General features: G+C 38.6%; 1 protein-coding gene across 1 annotated transcript in view; it reads left to right on the top strand.

Moving 5' to 3' along the window:
* The window catches only part of dtnbb (dystrobrevin, beta b), a 41,146-nt gene extending 18,145 nt beyond the window's left edge, over positions 1 to 23,001 (top strand). The window contains exons 9-18 of the mRNA XM_036592562.1: positions 4,550 to 4,624; positions 14,885 to 14,978; positions 15,312 to 15,397; positions 15,700 to 15,813; positions 17,043 to 17,139; positions 17,404 to 17,421; positions 20,748 to 20,907; positions 21,069 to 21,158; positions 21,539 to 21,592; positions 22,084 to 23,001. Coding sequence (XP_036448455.1) covers positions 4,550 to 4,624; positions 14,885 to 14,978; positions 15,312 to 15,397; positions 15,700 to 15,813; positions 17,043 to 17,139; positions 17,404 to 17,421; positions 20,748 to 20,907; positions 21,069 to 21,158; positions 21,539 to 21,592; positions 22,084 to 22,133 — 838 coding nt within the window. The 3' untranslated portion in view covers positions 22,134 to 23,001. The remainder of the gene's footprint in view (positions 1 to 4,549; positions 4,625 to 14,884; positions 14,979 to 15,311; positions 15,398 to 15,699; positions 15,814 to 17,042; positions 17,140 to 17,403; positions 17,422 to 20,747; positions 20,908 to 21,068; positions 21,159 to 21,538; positions 21,593 to 22,083) is intronic.
* Positions 23,002 to 23,526: the final 525 nt, after the last annotated feature.

The raw sequence follows: 23,526 nt of genomic DNA, 5'->3' as shown, positions 1-23,526 counted from the left end.
ACACCGTTATTTTTTCAGAGAAATATATTTCAGCTGTTTCTGGACTTAACATCAGCCTAGTCCATTTAGTGATAAAGGTCCTCTGTCTCTGCCTTCGTTGTCACATTATTGGCAATGCACTCAAATCAACACACTTGTGTCTCAGAGTAGTATAAAGTAACATAAACAACAGAAAGTTTTAGAATTTTAAAAATTTTCAAACAGAGAAAAGTTATGATGAGGGCTTCATACAAAAGATCAGAATTTCTTTTAATTTTTTCCTTCATTTGAAGCTCATGTTCAGATGACTCTCAGGTTTAGATCCTAAATTCTGAAATTCATGTAAACATTTTAAAGATTCTACTTTTCATTCAGATTGTTATGCTGATAATGTAATTTGCAATGAAAAACTTGGTATTAAATCGGAGAATAATGTAAAGTTGGATCATTTTTACTTGTGGTTTCAGACGTTTGGACACTGCTGTACTTATATAACCAAAACTTTTACCTGGTTCTGTTAAAACATCCCAGTTTCATGGAATTTTTGGTCTGTATATTTTCTCACTCTTCTTGTGATGAAACGTAAGGGATGTCTGACTTGAAATTTCAGTATTTAAGTACTGGCACTTTTGCACATCCCTAATTAATTGTGCGTTTTGACACTCTTTTATTGGTCCAAAAACACAGGTAATGCACCAAAATGTACAAAGTGTGTGCAGTATCCTGGCTGTATTTTTTGTTTGATTCCTTCAATACAGCTGCGCCCAGTATAGCTGAAAAGCAGACAGAAGCAGTGATGAAGGCCTGAGTTTATGTGCCAGTCGTGTATTACTGCTCGGAGATGGATGCATAAGCAGGTTGGCAGCAGGGTCGCCCGTTGATCATTTTTATTTGCACGAGGACGTTACCACTCCATATTTCCTCAGCTCTATCAGGCAGGACTCACTTCATTGTAATTATCTGGGAAAGAATAGGAGCAGCGCTTGATATAGTCGATGTGACCTCATAAAAAATGTGAGCATAATTTTGTCTTGCCCTCTGCTAAGGGCAGATCTCTAGAATGAGCGAATTTACATTCACGGCACGTCTGGCGCGGTAAGAACTCGCCACTCTCGGCTTTGAATCTTTGAAGATTTTACCAATCAAAATATATATGTGAGGGACTCATTCCAGTTTGACCCGCTTGACACATTTGAATGGTTTGAAATAGCCTTCGGAGAGGGTCCTCCACGTCGTACTGATAGCTGATTCATCCAGCTATGGAGATGGAGAGCGATGGCATGATATCTGTATGCAGTGGGCAGAAGTTTGCACTTTTGCTGTGTGAAGCGGCATCATTGATCACGTCAGTCCAGTGTATAGCCCTGCTGGCTGCTGGTGGTAAACACTGACTATAATGAGGGATGGCACTCTGGGAGACCTGTCCATACAGCATGGTGCGGTGCAATTAAATTTGCAAGAAAAGCCTCAAAATGTAGCCAAGTTGCTCTTATAAACCTAAGTAGAGGCTTTTCAATGGTACTTCACTTCTTGCAGTGACTGTGTGTTTGCTTCTGTAGACAACTTTACATCTTTGCATAGACTGCTTTTTTATATGAGCAGATTCTGTAACTTTAAGTAGGGCTCTTCCAGACATGTCTATGTGTAAGGCAGCATGATATAGACATAATGCGAGTGTAATTATATTGCGGTTGCTATATGCTGATTATATTGCAGTATGCAGTTTATTAAAACACATTGGTGAATTAGTAGTGTACAGTGTACTATGTACAGAAACCCAGAGACCACCTTTCATTTATTTAATTTTCATTCAAAATGGCCATCAAATAGTTATTTTATAGTTATGTTATTCATTTTTCTGGAGATATTTCTGGGGGGATTTGATGTAAGACAATCCACTGGCATAAGGAAGGGAAAAGTCAAAGGAGTAAATAAGTGTAAAATACAGGAGTTTCCAAAATGAATTTGAGAAAATTATTAAAGATACAGAGACAATGGTACTCCGAACAGCAGTACAAGACCAGTAGACCACCAACACTTCTCCATCAGATAAACAGGACTTAAAACTTTGATCATTGAGAGAGAGGAGAAAATCAAGCTCCGCTCTTTCTTCAGATCTGAAAAAAGCACAGCTGTTTCTGTCCATCCTTTCACTGTGAGAAGACAACTCAACAGTATGAGTCTGAAAGAATTTTTAGCTGTCAAGAAGCTGCAGAGTCCAGACCTCAACATCACTGAATGTGTTTGGGATTACTTGAATCAAGAGAAGCCGAAAAAACACCCAACTTCTGAGACTGATCTACTTGTGGTGTGGAAAAATGTCCCTGCAGATTTCTTTGAAAAACTGAAAGCAAGCCTCCTAAAACAGAATGGAAGCTCTAATGAAGGCAAAGGGTGGACACACTAAATGCTGAAAAATTGATACATTTAGTTATTATACCTTCTTTGTAATTCTCTGTTAAATAGAAGTCTTTTGCTGATGCTGAAAAACAAATAACTTGTGCTTAATCGCTGTTTTGACTGTAAATTAAATAATTGATGGGTGGTCTCTAACTTTTGCACATTACTGTACATGGTTAAGCATTGCATTATTTTTTACCAAAATAATGGACATTGATTGAATTACATGATTATATCGATTCATCAGAACACCAAAAGACACACTTGTTGGAACTGTAATTGGTCAAGACACTTGCTTTGATAGAGGTTAGAGGCCTCATTTGCATATTGCAACCTTCTGAGAGAACAGTATTGCAAAAACAATATTAACAAACAATACATTCTTCAGCTGTGTGTATGTGTACGTTTCTGTATGAGTTATACAGAAATAGGAGCAGAGAAAAAAATTAAAGGCAGTAAGATGGGCAGAGAGAGAGAGAGAGAGAGAGAGAAGTGTCTAAGAGAGGCTGAGGAAGAAGGAGAGAGAGAGAGAAAGCACGCATCTGGATCGTCACGGGGTCATGTGACTGCCAGGTTTCCTTGGAGACAGCAGCAGTGTTGTGCATTCAGATGCTAGTTCAGTTGAGTGGAGGGCAGCACGGAGCAGGCAGCAGCTGGCCTCTGGATGAGTGTCTGCGAGCTCAACAGACAGGTGCTCCTTACACTACGCAAGGTGAGTGAGTCATTCTATGCAAATGCTATCAATTCTCCTGCCAGTCCAGCTCCTTGGGAAGTGCTGTGTTGACCAGTGATAGATGGACATAGCAATATTAAGCGTTCATAGGGTTGCTGCTTGAGGTACCTGCGCTGTGTGCTGTGCTGTGTTCTCATGCTGCCAAGATGTTGCCAACCACTTCAATCAAGGCATGACAAACAGTGCTTTTTCTCTCTCTGTCTCTTGGTCTGTGAAATATGCTTCCATTTAGCTGTTTTGGAGTGCAATAAGACAGCGTTCCACGAGCCTTCTTGCGTGTTGTTGGCAGCCGCTGGGGAAATTAAAGTAGGCATGTCTCAGTAATGCAAATTGCACTGACCCCTCCGAGTGACTTCTAGCTGCACGTGTCAGAGACGAGTAACTAATGGCATCCTCTTAAGGATATACAGCCCATTATGATAAACAGATGTTTTTTATTGTCTTTTTACAGAAATATGCAGACTGTTTATGCTGGCTCAGAGAACAGCAGCATACTCTGGGCATTGCCAACACATTACACGACAGTTTGGGTGTGGTAAATTGAATTGTTTTGAGATTTCTGATCTCCTTTTATACTGCTGTGCATATGCAGTTAGAGGAATAGCAAGAGCGAAACAAATTGGAATTGGAAGGAAGAACAAGCCAGAAGCAAGAGCATTGCTGGGAAGGTGACTGAGTTGGGACACAATCAGTCAAGGCGACTCTTTGTTACCAGTGGAATTAGGCTTTAGGATAATTTAACAAAATTACATAAACAAGTAAAATGTGTAGAAATGTGTTGAATAATCTTAATAGTACAATAGTCTCATAGTGAGAAGAGTAGATTTGGGGTGATCTCATTTCTTAAGATGTCGTGTTTTGCACTGTAGTCTCTTGTGTAGATGCAGTGTTCACCTGATGCAAGTAAGAGAGAGAGAGAATGAGCGAAAGAGACATGGTCAGAGGGGCCGAAGTGCTTGCTAGAGTGTGTGAGGACCGACGGGCATCAGGTCCAGATGGAGACCGTGGCACTGTTTACCCACACAAATTACCTTCTGCAATGTCACCTCAGTCCTCTCTCTCTTTCTCTCTTTTCTCTCTCTCTCTCTCTCTCACTCTCTCTCACTCTCCTCCCAGACTTCCAGCTTTAATTAGAATTCCTCCGAACCCCTTTGTCTTCTTGGTAACTTAATTAGTTTTGGGCAAATAGCATTAAATTAAAATGTCACTGTCTGGAAGCCAATTTACAGCGAGTAGATTTTAGGTGTACTTAAACATCGTGGCTCTTTTTCATCACTTCATAGAGCAGTTTGATGTCTCATAAGTTGAAAGCTCATTGTTGATGTTTTCTCCTCATACGCCACACATACACACACACATAGACAAAGGCAAGCAGGCGACAAGTTGGCAGCTACACCTCTGTGGCCATGCCTGACTCGTAACTTTGTAATTTTGCAGTCAGCTGAAGCCAGTGTCCAACAACATGAACGATACCATTCTCATGTCCTCCGGGGCACCCACATCCACCAAAAGGTAAGCGCCCCACGCAGGCTTTCTGTTTGCATGCACTTGTTTTTAAGCCCCTCCGTGTAAGCCTGTTATGTAAAACAGAAAGAAAAAAAGAAAGGCTCGCTTTGAATTCTGTGCTGTGCGTGAGTGATGAGTGGGGGATTTTTTTGAGCCCGTCTTCGTGGTGAATGCACCGCCGCAGGAGTCAGGCTATACGTTTGCCTTTCAAAGGCAGATGAGCCGGAGCACTGACGAGAGAAATTGGCCTGCCTCTTCTGTGGAAAGTCTCAGTGTGTTTTGCAGACTGGGCTTGCTCAAGGTGATAGGGGAGATAAAAGCACTCAGGATTGGAACCTTATCTTGTAAATAGGGTTAGTAGTCAAGTTTGGCTGCTTTACTGCTTTTCTGTCCCTGTTCCTGTGGCATACGCTTTAACGGTTGCTCTGTTAACACTGGTATGAATGGTAGTGGGCAATGTGGCAATTCATAATATTGTGATACTTGATGTCATTTTTACAATATGCAATATGTGTCACAATATTACTGTTCTGAGTTACTGTATAATTGTAGTGAGGTTTGATCAGTTGGAACAGATAAATGCACCAGACCATTCCACATTTAAAAATGCTATTTAAAAACATCATTTGATGATTTTTTTATTCAGTGTTCCACATACTGTGCTGCACTATTAATAGCCAGTTAAGCAAGGCTCTCATGGACTCTTGCATCTTCAGGACGGTAATATATAGTGTCCTGACAACAGGGCAAAGTTTTGGACAGCTAAACCTCTCTCCTTAACATCTTTTTAATGAAACATGCAGTTGGTCAGTGTTGTGGACATACTGATCATATCCACATTATGCTCAGAAGAGCTTACTGTTGCATTAGAGAGGTTTGTTGTCACATAATACATAATGTTAATGATATCATATCATCATATCAGAAAAGGTTATTGGCATGTAATTTATGATAATATTATACAGTCATATCAGGGAAGTTTATCATCACTCAATTCATGATGATGAAATAATATTTTATCATTATATCGGAAAATCTCACTGTCATGTAATTTGTGATAATACTGTGTTGTCATATCAGAAAAGCTTCACACAATTTTTGAGAAGATTATTTTGTCTTATCAGAAAGGCTTATTATTGTGTAATTCATGATAACGGTATTATACTATAGTGTCAGAAAAGCTTGTCTTCACGGTAAAGCTTATCATTACATAATTCATGATAGCAAAGTTTTAACATTATATAAAAGCTTATTGTCAAATAATTTGTGCTGATATTATATTGGCACATCATAAAAGCTTATCATCATGTAATTCATGATAACGATATTAGTTGTATTAGTCATATTAGAAAAGCATATCTTTACATAATTTATGATGACATTATATAGTCATATCAGAAAAGCTTATTGTCATATAATTCATGATAGCGATATTATATCATCATATCTGGGATGCATATTGTTATGTAATTTGTAATAGCGATCTTATATATTTATACCGGAAAAACATGTCACATAATTCATGATAATTATATAGTCATATCAGCTTATTGCAAGGTAACTCATGATATATTGTTATATCAGAGAAGCTTATCATTGTGTAATTTATTGTAACAGTATATCATCGTATCAGAAAAGATGATCATCACTTAAAACATGACAACAATATTATATACATATCAGAAAAGCTTACTGCCACGTATTCATGATACTGATATTATGCAGACATATCAATCACCCCTGTGATTGCATGAAATGAAATAATATTAAGCGGATTTGGTAAGGAAGAAAAAAGGACTAGAATAGTTTATTGCATTACACACTCTGTTGTGCTCCAGGGTGAAATTTCTTATCAGATGGAAATTCAGAAGAGTCATCACTGGAATTATGGAACATCCCTTTGCTTTCTTTTTATGATTCTCCCCAGCACAGCTTCTTCCACTTTTGTTTCCAGTTTGAACCACTTACGTTTGATCACATACTGCGTAACATGCCATTAAGTCATTAACAGCACCGTTAATATAGTGCTAGTATTATTAATAGTGAAACACACATACCGCTTTAGAACATGAAGTGTCATGACTGCAAATCACTTGAATGGACCAGATGTGACGCTCAGTGTCTGCAGGAGGAGGAGCAGGCTGTTCATATGCATGCAGCGCTAAAAATAGCTTGGCACGGTCTGCCTGAGGCGGCAAGAGAGTGTTGGGGAGGGAGGGGACCGCGCATGGGTAAACACTTCATCCGACATGAGATCCTTCACTGTAAAGATCAGAGTCAGGCTAAAAAGAGCTGACTTGACTCGTTAACCTCAGGCAGCGAGAGATGCTGTGCATTTAGATGAGCTAGCTAGCATGAGGAGGGGTTATAAGCACATGTGCCACAGCCCTCTCGCAGCTCTAATGTGGCACTCTGACAGCCTTAAAGCCAGCACCGCAGCCTCTTTGGCCAGAGGGCTAACGGCAGAGGAACATGCCATTATTTTTCGCCAAATTCTGCTCACATTGTTATTCATTGGAGCGTGCAAAAAATAAAAGCTGCCCTATCAGCCGAAGTGAAGGTTGCAGGGACATGAAGATTTCCTTGCCCTCCTGATCTGATTACTTGTAAGAAAGACCTGCTTTAATTGATTATGTCTGCATTATGGTAAGGCTGGAGCCAACTGAAAAGTTACTGTGCAGACTGTAATCCCTAACAGTAATTAGGACAGTGCTGCGAATGTAATTTACTTCCCTTTGAGAAATAACATTTTTGCCTTGCGTTTCATGGATAAGGAACAAACACTATAAACTAATAAACAAAACTATGAATATTACTGTGCAAAACCATCCTTAGAGCCTTAGATCAATAGTTTGGCAAAAGGTCAAATTTTACCCTCTTATCCCAAACGTAGCTACTCAACCAAGACATGTTTGCGTGCTTAGTTTTGCTCTAAAGCCACAAGGCTAATTTTACTAACATACAAGGTTTAAAATGAGATTTTGGAGGAGGGGGAGCCCTGTTTTTTTCCCATAGGTGTCACGTGGAAACAATATTGTTTAGTCACGTAGTATTACATGGCATTTTCAGCACTTATATCGTGAAGGTGTTATTAAAACTAGTAGTCTGTCTGTTTCTGTATTAGTGACTTAACCCACTATTGCACACATTATGAGATCAGTTTTTATAAAATGTTTGAATCTGTTTTCTTGCATAAAATTGAACTGATTATTAAAATCAAAGACAAGATTTTTAAAATAATGTGTGCAGAGGTCCTTTTGGGGTATGTTGCCTTGGGGTAACGTTGTACAAACCTATCTATAAAATCAATTTGATTCTATTTTTATTTACACAAATAACTATTTGACCCATTCTAAAAAATAAAAAGAGTCAATTCATTTTCAAGCACTTCTCTCCCACAAAAAAAAACAAAAAAAACAAAATTGATAGAACATAAAACACAATGAACGCTGAGTGCTACATTACAGAATTACCTGGAATGGTCTCCTAGCCAAAATACACAATAACAAAAAATATTCTAAAATTAAAAAAAAAATCTAGATGAATAACTAAACAATAACTGCAGTGTTCCCTCAAGTGGCTGCATAAGAGATTCCTCACTTTCTACTAACTAATTTATGACCCTGTTAATGTTGCTTGTAGGGAACAAGCATGTTTAAACTCATTTCTCACAACATTTATGTGATACTGAATGTAATACAATGAACTTCACACTCCAACAGATGTGAATCATAACTTCAATTTCAATCGATAAAAATTTGCATTTCTGCGGGAAATGGTCCAGTGCAGAAACATGTCATCCACAGAAAAAAGGTATAAAAAGGCTTAGCAATTAATATACTGAGCAATTTATTTTTATTTTTTTGGTTTATTCTATCTCCTCCCTACATTATTACTCTATTTATTGCTGATAAATATGTATCATGTCGTTGTAAAGTGATGAAAATAGGTTTGTTGCCCTCAGGCAACATCATGCAATAGAGGGTTAATTAGACCAATTTACTTTGCTGTTTTATGTATGTCCTGTTTTCTTGTGAAGCTGATTAGCAATATTAATTTACAAACATTAGCAAGCTAGATGCAAATGTGAGTAGCATTTAGCAGCAATCAGTTTGCAAGTCAGTAAGCTAAACATCGTAGTTGTGCAAGGATGTCAAATTTAGTAAAAACCTAGTTCCATGCAGGCCTAATATAGACTACTTAAAGGCATAATGAACAGATTTCTTTAGTCAGTTAAAACTTGAAACAAGCAGGAAGGATTCAATACATACTTACAGTACTGTGTAAAAGCCAGACACCACCATTCATTTATTTCATTTCTAGTCAAAATGGCCATTAAGTACAATTTATTCATTTTTCCAGGAGATATTTCTGGGGAGATTGCATAATTCACTTGCATAATTAATGAAACTGGAGTTTCCAAAAGTGGAGTTCTAAAGATTTTTAAAAGATACAGAGAAAATGAGACTCCTAATAACCAGACAAGGCCTGGTAGACCACCAAAACTGTCACCATCACATAAACAATACTTAAAGCCTTCATCTTTGAGGGGAAGGAGAAAAGACTTCAGACTTGCTTCACATCTAAAAATTCCACAGATGTTTCTGTCCATCCTTCCACTGTGAGAAGACAACTTGACTCTATGAGTCTCAAAAGATGTGTAGCTATCAAGAAGCCATTACTGAGAAAAGGAAACAGACGAAAAAGAAGAACATTTGCATATCAAATGGACTGACCATTCCAGAGTCCTCAACATCACTGAATGTGTTTTTGATTACTTGGATCATGAGAAGCTGAAAATGCAACCAGCTTCTAAGACTGAACTTTAGAGGTGTGGAAAAATATCCCTGCAATGTTCCTGAAACACTGAAAGCAATACTCCTGAAAATAATGGAAGCTCCAATCAAGGCAAAGTGTAGACACACTAAGTGCTGCAGACATTTGATATTATACGTAGTTGTTGAGGCTTCTGTGTAATTTTCAGTTAAATATGCTTTTTGTTTTTTTTTGTGATCCTGACTTGTACTTAACAACTGTTTTGACTGGAAATTAAATAAATGAAAGATGAAAAAATGAAAATAATAAAAAAAATGACCTTGAGGGACGAGGTGCAAGAGTGTGTAATTGTGTACAGGTTTTCTGCCAGTGCAGTTTATCACATAGAGTAGTTAAATAGCTCCCGTTCACACAAACCAAATTAACAAATCAATATCACCCCTGCTAACAAGTAAAGGAAGTCCATCTCTCATTTGCCTCAGACTATGCCGTTGCTGTTACCTAAAAATGTGTAAAGCTAAAAACAAGAGTAGATTGAGTTTGAGATTTCTTGACAGGATGGCACAGTTTAAAAAAGTGTACTAATTTAAGCATGCAGTTTGTGATGCTAATTAGTGGAGTATGAGCTTCCATTACATGTAAGCTACATTAGCCTCATAGCTCCATTAAGGAAGCAAACCTCAGACACCAGACATGTCTTGACTGAACGGCTATGTTTTGGTATGAGGTGAAAACTGTAAATTAGATATTTTGCTGAACTGTCACCTCAATGTTTGGAAAAACTTTTGGGCTGGAGAGTGGAATGTGCTTCTCTCTCTGTCTCTGTGTCTGTAATAATGGTGTGGCCTTGGTGGGGGGTGAGAACACCACAAGCAGTGATGGGAAAGTGAGCCTGTCTGCTGACGCTGCACCCCCATTCCCATTCTCTCCCTCTTACATTCCCCCGAAACACTCACATACCTGCTCTGGCTCTCAAGGGCAAGCGGCACTGCAGGGAATTTATCGCCGGCTGGGTCATGCCTGACCTTGCTGCCAGAGAATAAATAACCTTCTCCGTTTGTGCAGGGATGAGTTTTTAATTTGATGTTAACTGAGTATTGACCAACTGCCATCCAATATGAAATCATAGACTGCGTTGTTCTCGCGTCGCAGCGTGTTAGTGTCGTATTCAGTCCCAAAACATGAACTCATGTACTTTCTTGCAGATACATTGTCCCTCGTACATCCATCATGGCATATATATCTTGAAATGCCTCTTTGTAAACTGGCACCTCATTGAAAAAACCAGAGACATTCTGTCAGAAGTGCGGATTCTAAACTTTCAATCAACCCTACATTTGTGTTTATAAGTAGAAGAGGAGATAATTTATTGTAGTTTGAATCTGAAGAAAAATTATTTTTACATACAGTCTTTATACAGTCTTCAAAATATTTTTGGCATTGTCTGTGATTTCATATCAGATATTATTGCAACAAACAGAAAATAGTTGGAAGTACAGAATGTAAATGTAATTATGTAACTAATTTATGTAGTTATGTGATTACATGTGATTAATCATGTTAAAGAAGTTGAACATAGCAAAACAACAATAATAATTGCAGACTTCCAAAGGTTATCCATCTTTTGCACTTACATGACTCACTGAGAACAATACTTTTACCACTCCATGCTTCTAAACAATCTAGGGGGACGAAGAAGCAGCTGTAAGGGGTCACTTTTGTTGTAACTGTACTTTGATGGATGGGCAGTTTGTCCTTGGAGGACGTGACATAAGCTCTAATAAGGGCGAAACAGTCCCTGCAGGGGAGCTATGACAATAGGAGTATTCCAGCAGATCCTTCTGCGAATGCCACTGATAATTATAAATGGCTTGAGCCTCTGAGAGCCTGGCAGGGGAGTGTTTTCATAATCCTTAGAAGCTGCAGTTATTGCCAACGATAACAAAAGCATGGCATAATTTAATTTCTCTGCTGTAGTCATAGAGTCAGGAGCAGAATGGACATATGTTACCGTCATGATGCAGTCTTGTTTTGCAGAAAGAAAAAACATTCTTCACATTCTTTACAGCCATGTTCTTAGCTTTTTTTGATATGCTGTGTCAACACTGAAGAATGTAATGCACTGAATTATCTTAATTAAATAAATGTGCACATCAATAAAATATATTTGATCACAATTTTGCCTTTCAGTTTACTCACATTTGGCAGTAACTGTGTTGTCTGTAGGGCCTGACTGGTATGAAACTTTGGTGATAACAATCCTAGAGGCTAAAAACTTCAGTTACCAATAATACCAGGCAATAAAATTTAATATTTATATTTTAGTGTCAAATGTAATTTGTCAGTTCTCAGTGGTCACATTTGTTAAATTCAAATAAACGTTAGCATAAGAAAGCAAATAGAAACTCAGTCTAAAGGGGCCCATGTCATGGAAACCTGGATTTTCCTCAATTTCATGAGATAAGAGAATTGGACGTGTGGAGGAAACACTGTTTAAAGTTTCAAAATGTACCATTCAGTCCTCGGTTTATGCAATCCATATACACCGTGAAATATTTGGGGATTTTAAATTTAGTGTCTGGACTGCCTTAAACTAGTTTAATTACATTTTGAGTTATTTCAACTTCAGATAATAAATTGATAGGGCATAAAACACAGATTCTTGTTATGTTAACTCACAATTCAAAATTAAATTCGAATTGACGTCAAAGTAACGGTTTGATTTGAATTATAGGAGCGTTTCAGCTTGGGCTGCTTTTTTGAATGAAGCACAACACAGGTCAACCAATCAGAACTATGGTAGTTTTCATATATCAGCTTTAAAGGAACAGTAACAAAAATAGCCTGTTTAGTTCTAATGAAAAAAGAAAGGCAAGAATATGATAATTTGGAAATAAATCATGACTATTTAAGGTGTTTAAAATCACACAAATATAAGCGAACCTCATGAAGAAAAAAATAAAATACAAGTCAAATGTATGATGTGGGTCCTTTAAATATTAAATTACTGGTTTTAATTTAAATGTTAAGTATTGGTTTCTATTTTACCTCTTATTTTCCCATTTTTCATCAGTTGTCTTCATACAAGTAACATGTTATTCATGTTATTCAGTTATACAGTTCAAATCTGTGATAACCCCCCACCACCAGAAAAAAAAGCACACAAAAGAACAACCAAATAAACAAACACTAATTATTGGCATGTTGTGGACAATATTTTTGCAAAAACTGAGAGGCAAATCTGCAGGTCATCAGCATTGGCCAATATAACCACCCAGTGAATATCGGTTAGGTTCTAGTAATATAACGTTTCTATTGTCGGGACAAAACCTTGCATCGTCATTTTTGTAATTGTTTCGTTTTTTACAGAATTTTAGAATACCAGCTGCCCTTTACACTGTGTTAAAATTTCATGATTATTGGAACAATAGAAATGGTTCAAAATTACTTTAAGTACTTGTTTCATTAACTTCCATTCAAAGTTTATAATGTTTTTCCTTCCTCCTGAAAGTAACCATTTTGGGGATGCAAGGTTTTGTCCTGACAGTGATGATAGTTCAGTCATGTGGAAATAATGTACACATTTGAATCATGAGTGTTCAATGCATTCAAGTATATGCAAATAAGGGCGCAGCAGTCACCATAACAGTAGGAGGATTCCAGTGCATCCTTCTCCGAATGGCACTGATAATTATAAATGGCTTGAGCCTCTGAGGGTGTCTTGGCACAGGGGAGAGTTTTTAATGAGTCAAACCCCAGGGAGTGTGAGAGTGTGGAGCTCCGACAGGTCACGCTGATGGGGTTGTGGTGATTGACACAGTGGTCCAGCTTTTTATAAGCCTCTGTTTAACTGCACTCAATTCATTAGAAGTTGAGTAGCTTTTCCACTATGCGATTGTCTTGTTTGTGGGGGTCAGATAAGGTGTTTTTCTTGGCAGAACGGTCAGAGCAAGGTGGTCTGCGGCGTGGCAGCCGCTAGAAAACACATTCTCACTTATGCACACACACACATTCGACTCCTTATTGCAGGCGGCGTAATGAGGAGGGGTAGCATATGCTTCGTCATCTGTTCCCACCGTATGCCCAGTCCTATAGCATGAGACTGCACCACACTCACTCACTCATGCACTACACTCAAACAATGGTACTGGAGGCTGAATAATCTGCGCAGAGATAAAAATAATGGTGATCTAATCACTATTTGGCTGCTCAGGGGTACCTTTGAACTCTGCAGTTTTGCAGCGTGACAAAGTCGCAGTCCGGCTTCTTCTTGAAAAGATTTCTGTCCTAATGGAAGGTTTCCTGGTGGAAGAATGGATAAGTCAGTCCCCCGTCCTATGTGCTATGCAAGATGGTCATGAGTGTGTTGCTGTTTTACATGGCTCCCTGTTTAACTGTCCTGCTTCCATGTGTCCATGCTTAGCTTATGTGCTTTTATGTCACCAATACCTGTTACTCAGAATTTAGTGGATCAGCCAAGATGTGTTCGGTGTCTGAAACTTGCTTCTTTAGTTTGCACTCAAGCTATACAGCCTTAATAAGCTATAGGCAGTACTGCTCAAAAGACACCCATGGTTTTTTATAACTATTTATTACTACAGTATTTTTGTGTTTGCCATAGTTATTATTAACGTGGGCAGACGAATACAGTTGGACTGATTTATTTTAATGAAGTATTGATTAGCTGAGGCAGGTATTAGATGGTAACTGTACATACTACACTTCCTTGAGGTGATCTTTAGAAATGGGTAAGATAACATGAAATCACAGCCTATTGTTTATTTATTCATTTGAATGTATTTTAGCATTTTTTTCTCAGACAAATAATTGTTCACTGGCTAGATAAATAGCTTTACAGTATCTGAGAGAGTCGGGGGGGCGGGGTATTTAATGTCTACAGATATCTAAACTCATCTCAGTATTCTGCACTCACAGGCCACTGGCTAAAAAAATGTATAACAAAAAATGGCTGACAATTGACATGTTTGTGTATCTGTGGTAAAAACAAAAACTCAGACTTTCTGGTTTACTTGTTATCCTGCGCTGCTTTTGCACAGTAGCAGCTGTGCACGCTCAAGGGGCAGATTTTGCCACTTTGCTCTAGAAGTATGCTGCTAGAATCGCGTTCAAAATATGTGATGTTTGTCAGCAATGTAAGAGCAAAAGCATCACAGAAACATTTCCATTTCCAGTGAAGACTTCATTATTGCTTTTCACTCATGGGCCCACCTGGTAATTTTGCCTTTGTGCAGCAGTGGGAATAACTGAAACATAAGGGGCTTAACAACCTGTAACCATTTCGCACTGTGTTTTGTAATGAAGTGGAAAACTCAAGAGGTAAGCTTCAGACACCAAATATGTTTTGGCTGACGGACTACATTTAATATTATATACAATGAAATATACATCAAAAATGATGCAATTTTTTTATTGGTCTCTTGCTTTAAAGCTTACCAAGTGACCTGCATATCTCTCTCTTTCTCTGGACAGCAGTACTCTGGAGAGTCCCAGTCGGCTGGATGAAGAGCATCGTCTCATTGCTCGCTACGCTGCCCGTCTGGCAGCCGAAGCAAGTAATTCTACAGTAAGTATGCTTTAACACACATATATATACATACACACACAAACCTCGATGTAATATTTGTTTCCATGAGCCACCTCTGCCCTGGCAACACATCAGTTTTACTGCACCCCCAACTGTGCAGAAAGAAATAACTTGTTGGACATTTGAAAGGACACGTTTATTCCACTAGTGTTTGAACTCTGATGTCCGCTCTGCCTTGTCTGTGCCTACATGATGGTACTGCACTACACTATTATGCACAGCCGTTAGGCAGCCTGTCACTCAGTGTGTTGATTTAATAGCTTGCCTTTGTGCACCGCTTCCTTTTTAACTCCCTTCATCATTGTCTCGCAGCAATGCCCTCCCACTGACCTGAGCTTCAACTTTGATGCCAACAAGCAGCAGAGGCAGCTCATCGCCGAACTGGAGAACAAAAATAGGTGCAATTCCATTTTTGTCACAGCTGCGTGTCTGCATTCATTAGCACGCTTCTAAAGTCTGACCGAGCTCATTATATTTCTGTAATTCTGTCATCGATACTGCATAATGACTAGGGTAATAACTCTTTAAAATTACTCATAGAGCAGTCTATCATGTTATTAGTTATGTAGTGTAGGTCCAGGCTGAGGGTAATGCTGTATTTTAGGGAGATTGATAAAGAGATGCAGCAGTCTAGGTGTTGTTTTATTTGTAATGAGGTGACCACAGTGCATGTTGGTAAATGTTCTGTGTTGGTCGATAGGGAGATCCTTCAGGAGATCCAGCGGCTGCGTTTGGAGCATGAGCAGGCCTCACAGCCAACACCAGAGAAAGCTCAACAGAACCCCACACTCCTCGCAGAGCTACGCTTGCTCCGGTACAAACACCTTTAAACACACTCATGCCCCCCACACACAGAAAACCTCTGTACTTAGCAGAGCTGCAGGTCGATCCCCCAGAGACTGGATTCTCCAACTCCAGGCATTTGAGAATTCAGAGTCAAGTCCGAAACTTTGGTCTCAATTCCACACAGTGGCGTTCAAGTCAGTGGCAAACTGTGAGTGTTACAGCCAGGCCTTTAGTTTGGGCCATAACTGTGAAAACCACCTCTACGATAATGATATGATACAATCGGCTAGCAACCCTATGAAATTATAGTAGTATGTTAGCGCTAAGATAAAGGTGAACATTTTAAAGCTTGTAAAAGACATTCCATGTTTTATTTGAAGCTTGTAACAGACATATTAACATGGATTGTACCTTATATGTTGCAGTATTACAATGACTCTATAAAAAGTGACTTAGCCTTGGCATAGAACTGCTGCTGTTTACCATTTTTAACATCTGTCTGAAACGTATTGGTCAGGCTACCACTCATATTCACAGTCATTGATGTATCTAGGACTTCCAAAAGGCCTACAGTGATATTTTTGCTCACAAAATTGGTTCCACCCATTGAAAATTAAAATGTGATTGGTGGATTCTGTTGACACTTCCTAATAGGCTTAGAGGCTAATCTGACATGTAAGCCTTCAGTTCATCTCCTGCTTGGTAGTATCTACCTAGATATCAGAGAAATAGATGCTCAAGTAGTATTCCACTAGACTCATGTTCAAAATATGTGATATTTGTCACTCACGCAACCTGAAAACAACCTGAAAAAGCAGTGTAAGAACAAAAGCATCACAGAAACATTTCAATTTCACTTTCCAGTTACAACTTCATTTATTTTTATGGCTTTTCACTCATGGGTCCGCTTGGTAATTTTGCCTCTGCGCAACAGTGCTGAACATAACTAAAACAGAAGGGGCCCAACAACCTGTTGCCGTGTTTTACCCACAGTGTAGTACCACTTTTGTGCACCAGAGGGAGTGTAGGAGTCAAATGAGTTCAGCCTTCACTTGTGTTTACAGTGACTGTGGGCTTATAATTGAGGCTGCGTTTTTGTGAGGGATATTTAACCCATTTGTCTGGTTCATCTCTATAGACCTTTCATTGTGACCCTACAGAAAAAGAGAACGATCATTTATATGTTGGTCATCTACCGTTTTAGTCATATGGGCTTAAACTGTATTACTTTGTGAACTGTTGTGTGTTTTTGTTCAGGCACAGAAAGGATGAGCTGGAGAAGCGCATGTCGGCGCTGCAGGAGAGCAGGCGGGAGCTGATGGTGCAGTTGGAGGGTCTCATGAGGCTGTTGAAGGTATAACTAGCTTCAATAGTGTCAGCATGGTTCTTTTTGGCATTGCTTTAGCATGCTCACCATGGTCTGCTGGCTCACAGTCAAACCACTGTTCAGCCATAGACTTCTCTTTTATCATGAGTCTTCTCTTCCTTCACTCATTCTGCTCTCTCTCTCTCTCTCTCTCTCTCTCTCTCTCTCCCCCTTTCTCTCTCCCACTCTCTCTTTTTCTCTCCTTCTCTTTGTTTTCCTTTCACTGCGCTCTACCCCTCTGCTGGATGACAGGATGAAGAGCAGAAGGCCGTAAGTGTTCTTGTGTCCTGGCTTCAGTCTTTTACATGAGGACCATGACAAAGAGCTAAATACATCAGCATGTTTTAATTTAAAGGGGAATGGGAAAGTATTTTTCTAAATTTCTGCATTATTCAATCATTGAGATTGAGGTGTAGTCAAAGTATTTCAAGGTGATTTGACATGAAACTAACTCAGGGAAACATACTGACTTCTTCATAATGGTGGTGATTTCTTTATAATGGTGGTGATAGGAACCAGGAGGCGGAATGTCGGCAACACAAATGCAGCCATTGTATCTTCTGAGTATTTATATGTACTTCTGATGATGATAGAATAGTAGTACATCTGAAAAAATACATTTTCTTTGAGTACTATTTTGGTTTACAGCTCCCTTGCATGTATCTCTCTGCCATGAATGTATTTTAAAAATATGTTATAGGCTGAAATCGTATCTCAGAACTATTGTAAAACGACGTCTCCGACATTAGAAAATGTATTTATATGTTGTAGCTTTTAAACACTTATACATGTAGTGTTAAACGCTTCAGACATCTGATTCTCATCACCATCACTGTGAATGAGTTTCTCTAGAATGGCACCATTCATATCAAACCACTCTGAATAACTTTGTTTTGTGTTGTACCTTAAAGACTTAATTATACAGAAATTTTGAAAAATCACTAGAATTTCCCTTTTATCCCTATGTACTGTATCATGTTATGTCCAGTCAATTACCACAAACAATAATTTGGATGCATTTTCAATAATTTTGGAAAATGCATTTTGGATGCATTTTCCAACAGAAAATATGTTGACTTGAAATACAGTTACAGTAGAAGCCAGACGGTGGGTTCTTCAGCTGCATCGACCGAATGCTACAGATGCAAGATGGAGATTTTGTTGAAAACGCTGGAGAACTATCATTTAGCATGCATAAAATGTAAAAAGCAGTCATTTTGCAGACATTCAACAGAATCAACAGATAGAGGGATAAAAGAAACAGAACAAAGTAGCTACCTATAACAGTGGCCTAGTTTTCTACCTACACTGGCGTAGTGTACAGAGGTAGTAATCTGATGGGAATCTCGTACTACTGTAACAGTCTTGTAGGTCCTAATAACTCATCATCAAGCCAAGTTTACCTCACAGTGCTGAAGTGCTAATTACGAACATTTATCTGAAAGACTTTATGGTGGTCTCTGTGCAAATTTCCTATAATGCAGAAAGGCTAATATATGATATAGACAAAATACTTTATGATTACAATGCTACAAATTGTGTGATACACCCTTTTAGTATAATAAAATACATCTGTGATCCTTTTCATGTTTTGTGATGAAAGATCTGTATATACCTAAAAACAAAACATACTTTTGATTTGATTAGTTTGATTGGTTTAAGTCTTATTTGCATATTGTGAAGACTAATATTGCAATAACAATTGTTATATAACAACATGACAAGCAAACAATATATTGTGCAGTCCTATTATACACTTAGAACAGTTGGACACAGTGCTGTGCATTAAATGCTTATTACTCAGGAAAACACTAATATTAGAAAAAATACAAATAATGCAAATACAGTAACTAGTGACTTTATATATATATATATATATATATATATATATATATATATATATATATGTATCAATGTGTTTCTTTAACCATTTCAAAGCCTGTCCTTTGTAACAGTATTATTTGTAGTTATCATCAAATACCTGGTTTAGTTAATCAGTTCTTCATTAGGTTAAATCAAGTAAGCTGGTGATGGAGTTTGACAACTACATATGGCTCGGACACCATAAAGAAATCTGGAACCTTTTCTAACCAGCTTATAAAAAATCAACTACCTTTTTAAAAACAAGATGTTTTTGTTACTTTTTACTGCATTAATGTTTTGAGTTTATTATAATGCCATATAGTGTTTTTTACAAGCAAAAACACACTTACTGCCTGTTTAAATGGTTGTAAACAATTTGCTTAGGTGCCTAAGACTTTCGCACAGTACTATATGTCCCTTCACTCACTGCAAGGGTGAGAAAAAAATCACTGACCTTCAGGTCCCTGGCAGTGAATGAGCAGCGCATGCTCTCTATGTCTGGCAGAGCAGTATCAGAAAGCGCTGGTATGTAGTTTTCAATAATACCAAGTTTGGCAAGAAGGAAACTGCTGGCAAAATGGGCGTTTTCAGAAACGTAATTTACTTGTGAAGGAAAGCCGTTTACATTGTGTGTAGTCATAAGCACAGCTCCAAGCCTCAGTATGTTTTATGTCTCTTTAACTTGAAACATACCAGGACTCCCTTTCTCTCTTTCTCAACTCTACTGCAGTGCCACATAGGAAGCAGAAGGGTATTGAAGTATACCACAATGACCCGCTAATGTTCAAGGAAATAGGCTTTTAAAGGCCATTATGAATAAAGTGAAGCGCTCTCCCTCTGGCGTATGCCCCTCTAGCCGGGTCCACCTCTTCAGCTTCTCTAGCTAGCTCTCCTAGCTTTGTTCCCGTGCTGGGAGGATGGGCACGTCTCCCTGCCAAATATCAGAGACCTGCTCGCCTTTCATGTGAGCTAACCACCTCGCTTCTAATGTGACTGCAGTCTGGCCGGCCATCTGCTGCCTGGCACTGCGCCACGGCCCCTGGGCCTTGCACCAATCCACGGGACACAGTGCCCCTTTTCTTTAGCTCCCCTCTTCCCCCTCCTCGCTTGCTCCTCTAATGGCACACACATGGCTCTCTGTGAGCACGGGGCCAAATAAGGTGCGCCGAGAACGTATACCGCCGGGACAGGCCCGAGATTTAATGTAGATCGTATGTCTGTAGGTGTGTTAGCGCTGATAGCTTTGTCTCTGTGGTGGCTGGATTTAAGGGAAAGGATGTGGGTGAAGATTCGTGTTGCTGCTCAGCCAGAATCAGGGCAGATTCCTTTTCCTCTGCCAGCAGCTTAAAGCAATTGTTTGGCTAAAAATTTAATTTACACAGTTTTGTAATCATCAGAAATATAATTGATTACCCAAGACATGATTGTGTTAGAAGTTTGCTTCTTCAATTTTGCACTGGAGCTACGAGGCTAATGTAGCTAACAAGTAATGAATGACTTTCTTTACATCTTAATAATTTAATTATGCACATATTTTGAAAATATTCAATTATTAATCCTGAGACTTATTCACTACTAAGAACTAATAATTCAGTAAATACTAGTAACATTAGTTACAGTACTCTGTAACTATAATGAAACTAATATGTAATTCATGTAGTTATCAGGATGAGGAATTGAACATATGTGTCCTTAAAGTTTAAGGGGTTAACTGAGTTCTCCCTGTCCTGCAGGCTCAGACAGGGGGCTCGCCCCACTCCTCGCCCAGCCACAGCGCCAGCTGCACCATGCCCATGCCCATCCGCTCCACCTCCGCCGGCTCCACTCCCACACACACACCGCAGGACTGCCTGGCTGGGGTCGGGGACGACGTGCTGGATGCCTTCTCTCAGGGTGAGAGGGCCTCAATATATACACACACACACCTACACACTCAGCTTGACCAGCATGTAGACAGCAGTAAGGGCCATGATAACTATTGCTTTGACAATAACACGAGAGGACCACGGAGAACAGTTTATTACCCAAAATCCTCACACTTCTCTGTTTCTCAGGTGTACCTAGAAATCTCCGTAATGATCTTTTGGTGGCTGCAGACTCAATCACGAATACCATGTCGTCACTGGTAAAAGAGCTCCACTCAGGTACTGAAATGGTTTATGAAGCATACACTAGAAAATGGTGCTTTGAGTTTACATGATTTAAATGTGTGAATCTGTTGCACATGAATAAAATATGTTACATAAACACAAGTCTTTGCAAAATAAGTAAAATAAAAGAGAGGAGTCATGTTGGTATAGCAGTACAGTAATATCATATTCAGTGCTGTGCAGTTTAGAGACTACCCTTCATTTAATTTCCTGTCCAATTATTAATAAATAATAATATTCTATGATTTTATTTTTTTCCAACATGTTAAACTCAAGAAAACATTTGAGCAGGGGCGTTCAAACGTTTGCATTTGACTGTATGCTCCTTAGACTGCACTTAGCAATAAAACTGAACATAATCTCAATTTTTTTAGTGGATGACGGTCTGGAGGATGAGGAAGTGAACATGCGGAACGGAAGGGACAAAGGTGAGTCATCCTCCTCCTCCTCTTTGGCACATTTTATTCTTGTGTCTTCAGTTGAACACCAACTTCCTCTGTGATTCATTCAGTTTCGCCCAGATTCAGTTGTAAATGAGGAACTAGGAAAGCGAACAAGACATGCCAAAGGAAGGAAGGTGCTCTTTGTCCTAATCTGTAGAATAGAAATCTTATTCCGTTTTCCAAAAACGAGCACTATTATTTGATCGGAAGACAGAATTCAGCTTCCACTTCATTCAGTTCCAAAACAGAGTTCATCAGGCCTGAGCTGTGTTTTAGCTCTCCTTTCTATCTGTTTTCTAGCTGATTCTGAGTAAAAGAGTATGGAATATTACATGTAAGTATAACTAATAATAAAAACTCAATAGCTCTATTCCCTACACATCACACAAAAGTTCAACTCAGCAGTGCCTAAGTCTGGAATGTTTCTGTAGTTAGGAGTGGTCATGACCCCTAACCTTAGCCTGTGTTTTGTCCAGTGTCAGCGCAGAGGCATTATGGGAACAGGCACTCCACCCCCTCATTCTAGACGTCTGGATGTGACTGGCGAGAACCAGCAGCGACCCTATTCCTGGCATTAGCACGTAGAGTAATGCATGCTCTTCCCAACCGGGTTTCACTATGTGAAACGAACACTTCATCACATTTTGCAGAGAGCAAGCTGTATCTACTAAGGAGAATATAAATATATATAAATATATATAGCGCTATATATGTCTTATCTGTATAAACCTGTTGTAATTATGTAACAATCTCATTCATGACTGCAAAGGAATGGCTTGTTTGTGCTTCGTCACGCCAAACTTTATTGATTACCAGTCTCAAAAACGAATCACACTGTGCGTAGTCAGTGTTAGCACTGGAAACGTCCGAGCAATCTCAGCTGCAGCTCCTGTAGGTGTCCTCCTCTTGCTCCTCCAGATGAAGATTTTGTATAATTAGTGATAATTCTTGTGTTATTTGAGTTTTTTTTTGCATGAATTTAAAAACAGAGGAGCCTTGTCTTTAACCTTGCATGAGGCATTTATTTTGACTGAGGTGAGGAAGTCTTCATCCGGTCATGTTCTTCAGAACTGCTGCTACTACACTCAACCCATGATAATGCGCCAGATCAGGGCTTTCCTATAGAGCCTATAGGTGTTTGTCAGGGATCTCTATGATGATGCTAAGTTTAGCCAGTTGTTGCTACGTGTATGTGGTCTAATTCCACTGTTATTTTGTACACCTGTTAACAGCCTTCCAGTTAGGCCATGTTGCATTCCAGCCACATGGCGTTCCAAACAATGGTTCATTAAACAAATACACAGACTATTTAAAGGATAATTCTGCTGATTTCCAAAAGTTCTGCGTAATTCAGTTGTTGAGATGTAAACAAGGGCACACTGATCAAAAATTATTTTAATCTGAAATTGTTCACTGTAATGAAATTTTTATATATATATATATATATATATATATATATATATATATATATATATATATATATAGGGAATATATATGTACATATATACATATATATGCTGCTGTTGGGACAAATCCTTTTATCTCCATTTTGATATTTTTCAGTTTTTGACATTATTTGAAAATGCCTTTTGCCCTTTACATTGTGTGTTGAATGGACCAAAATAAATGGCCAAAAGTGACATGGGAAAAAAGTCTGGTTCCATTGACTTACATTAAAAGCAAAGAAGGTTTTTCCTTCTCCTGTTATCATATGGAGATAAGGTTTTGTTCCGACAACAGCAATATATATATATATATATATATAATATATATATATATATATATATATATATATATATATATATAGTGTGTACATAATAACCTGCCATAAACTGAATAAAATAAAATATATACGTGGGCCAAAAACCTGGTTGTAAAACGACATCTTAGGCATCAGGCAACATATTCACAACCATTGT

Source organism: Colossoma macropomum, unplaced genomic scaffold (assembly GCF_904425465.1).
Source record: "Colossoma macropomum unplaced genomic scaffold, Colossoma_macropomum, whole genome shotgun sequence".
NCBI classification, from domain to species: domain Eukaryota; kingdom Metazoa; phylum Chordata; class Actinopteri; order Characiformes; family Serrasalmidae; genus Colossoma; species Colossoma macropomum.
Note: the sequence above shows the minus strand (reverse complement) of the source record. Positions and strands in the feature narration are given on the sequence as shown.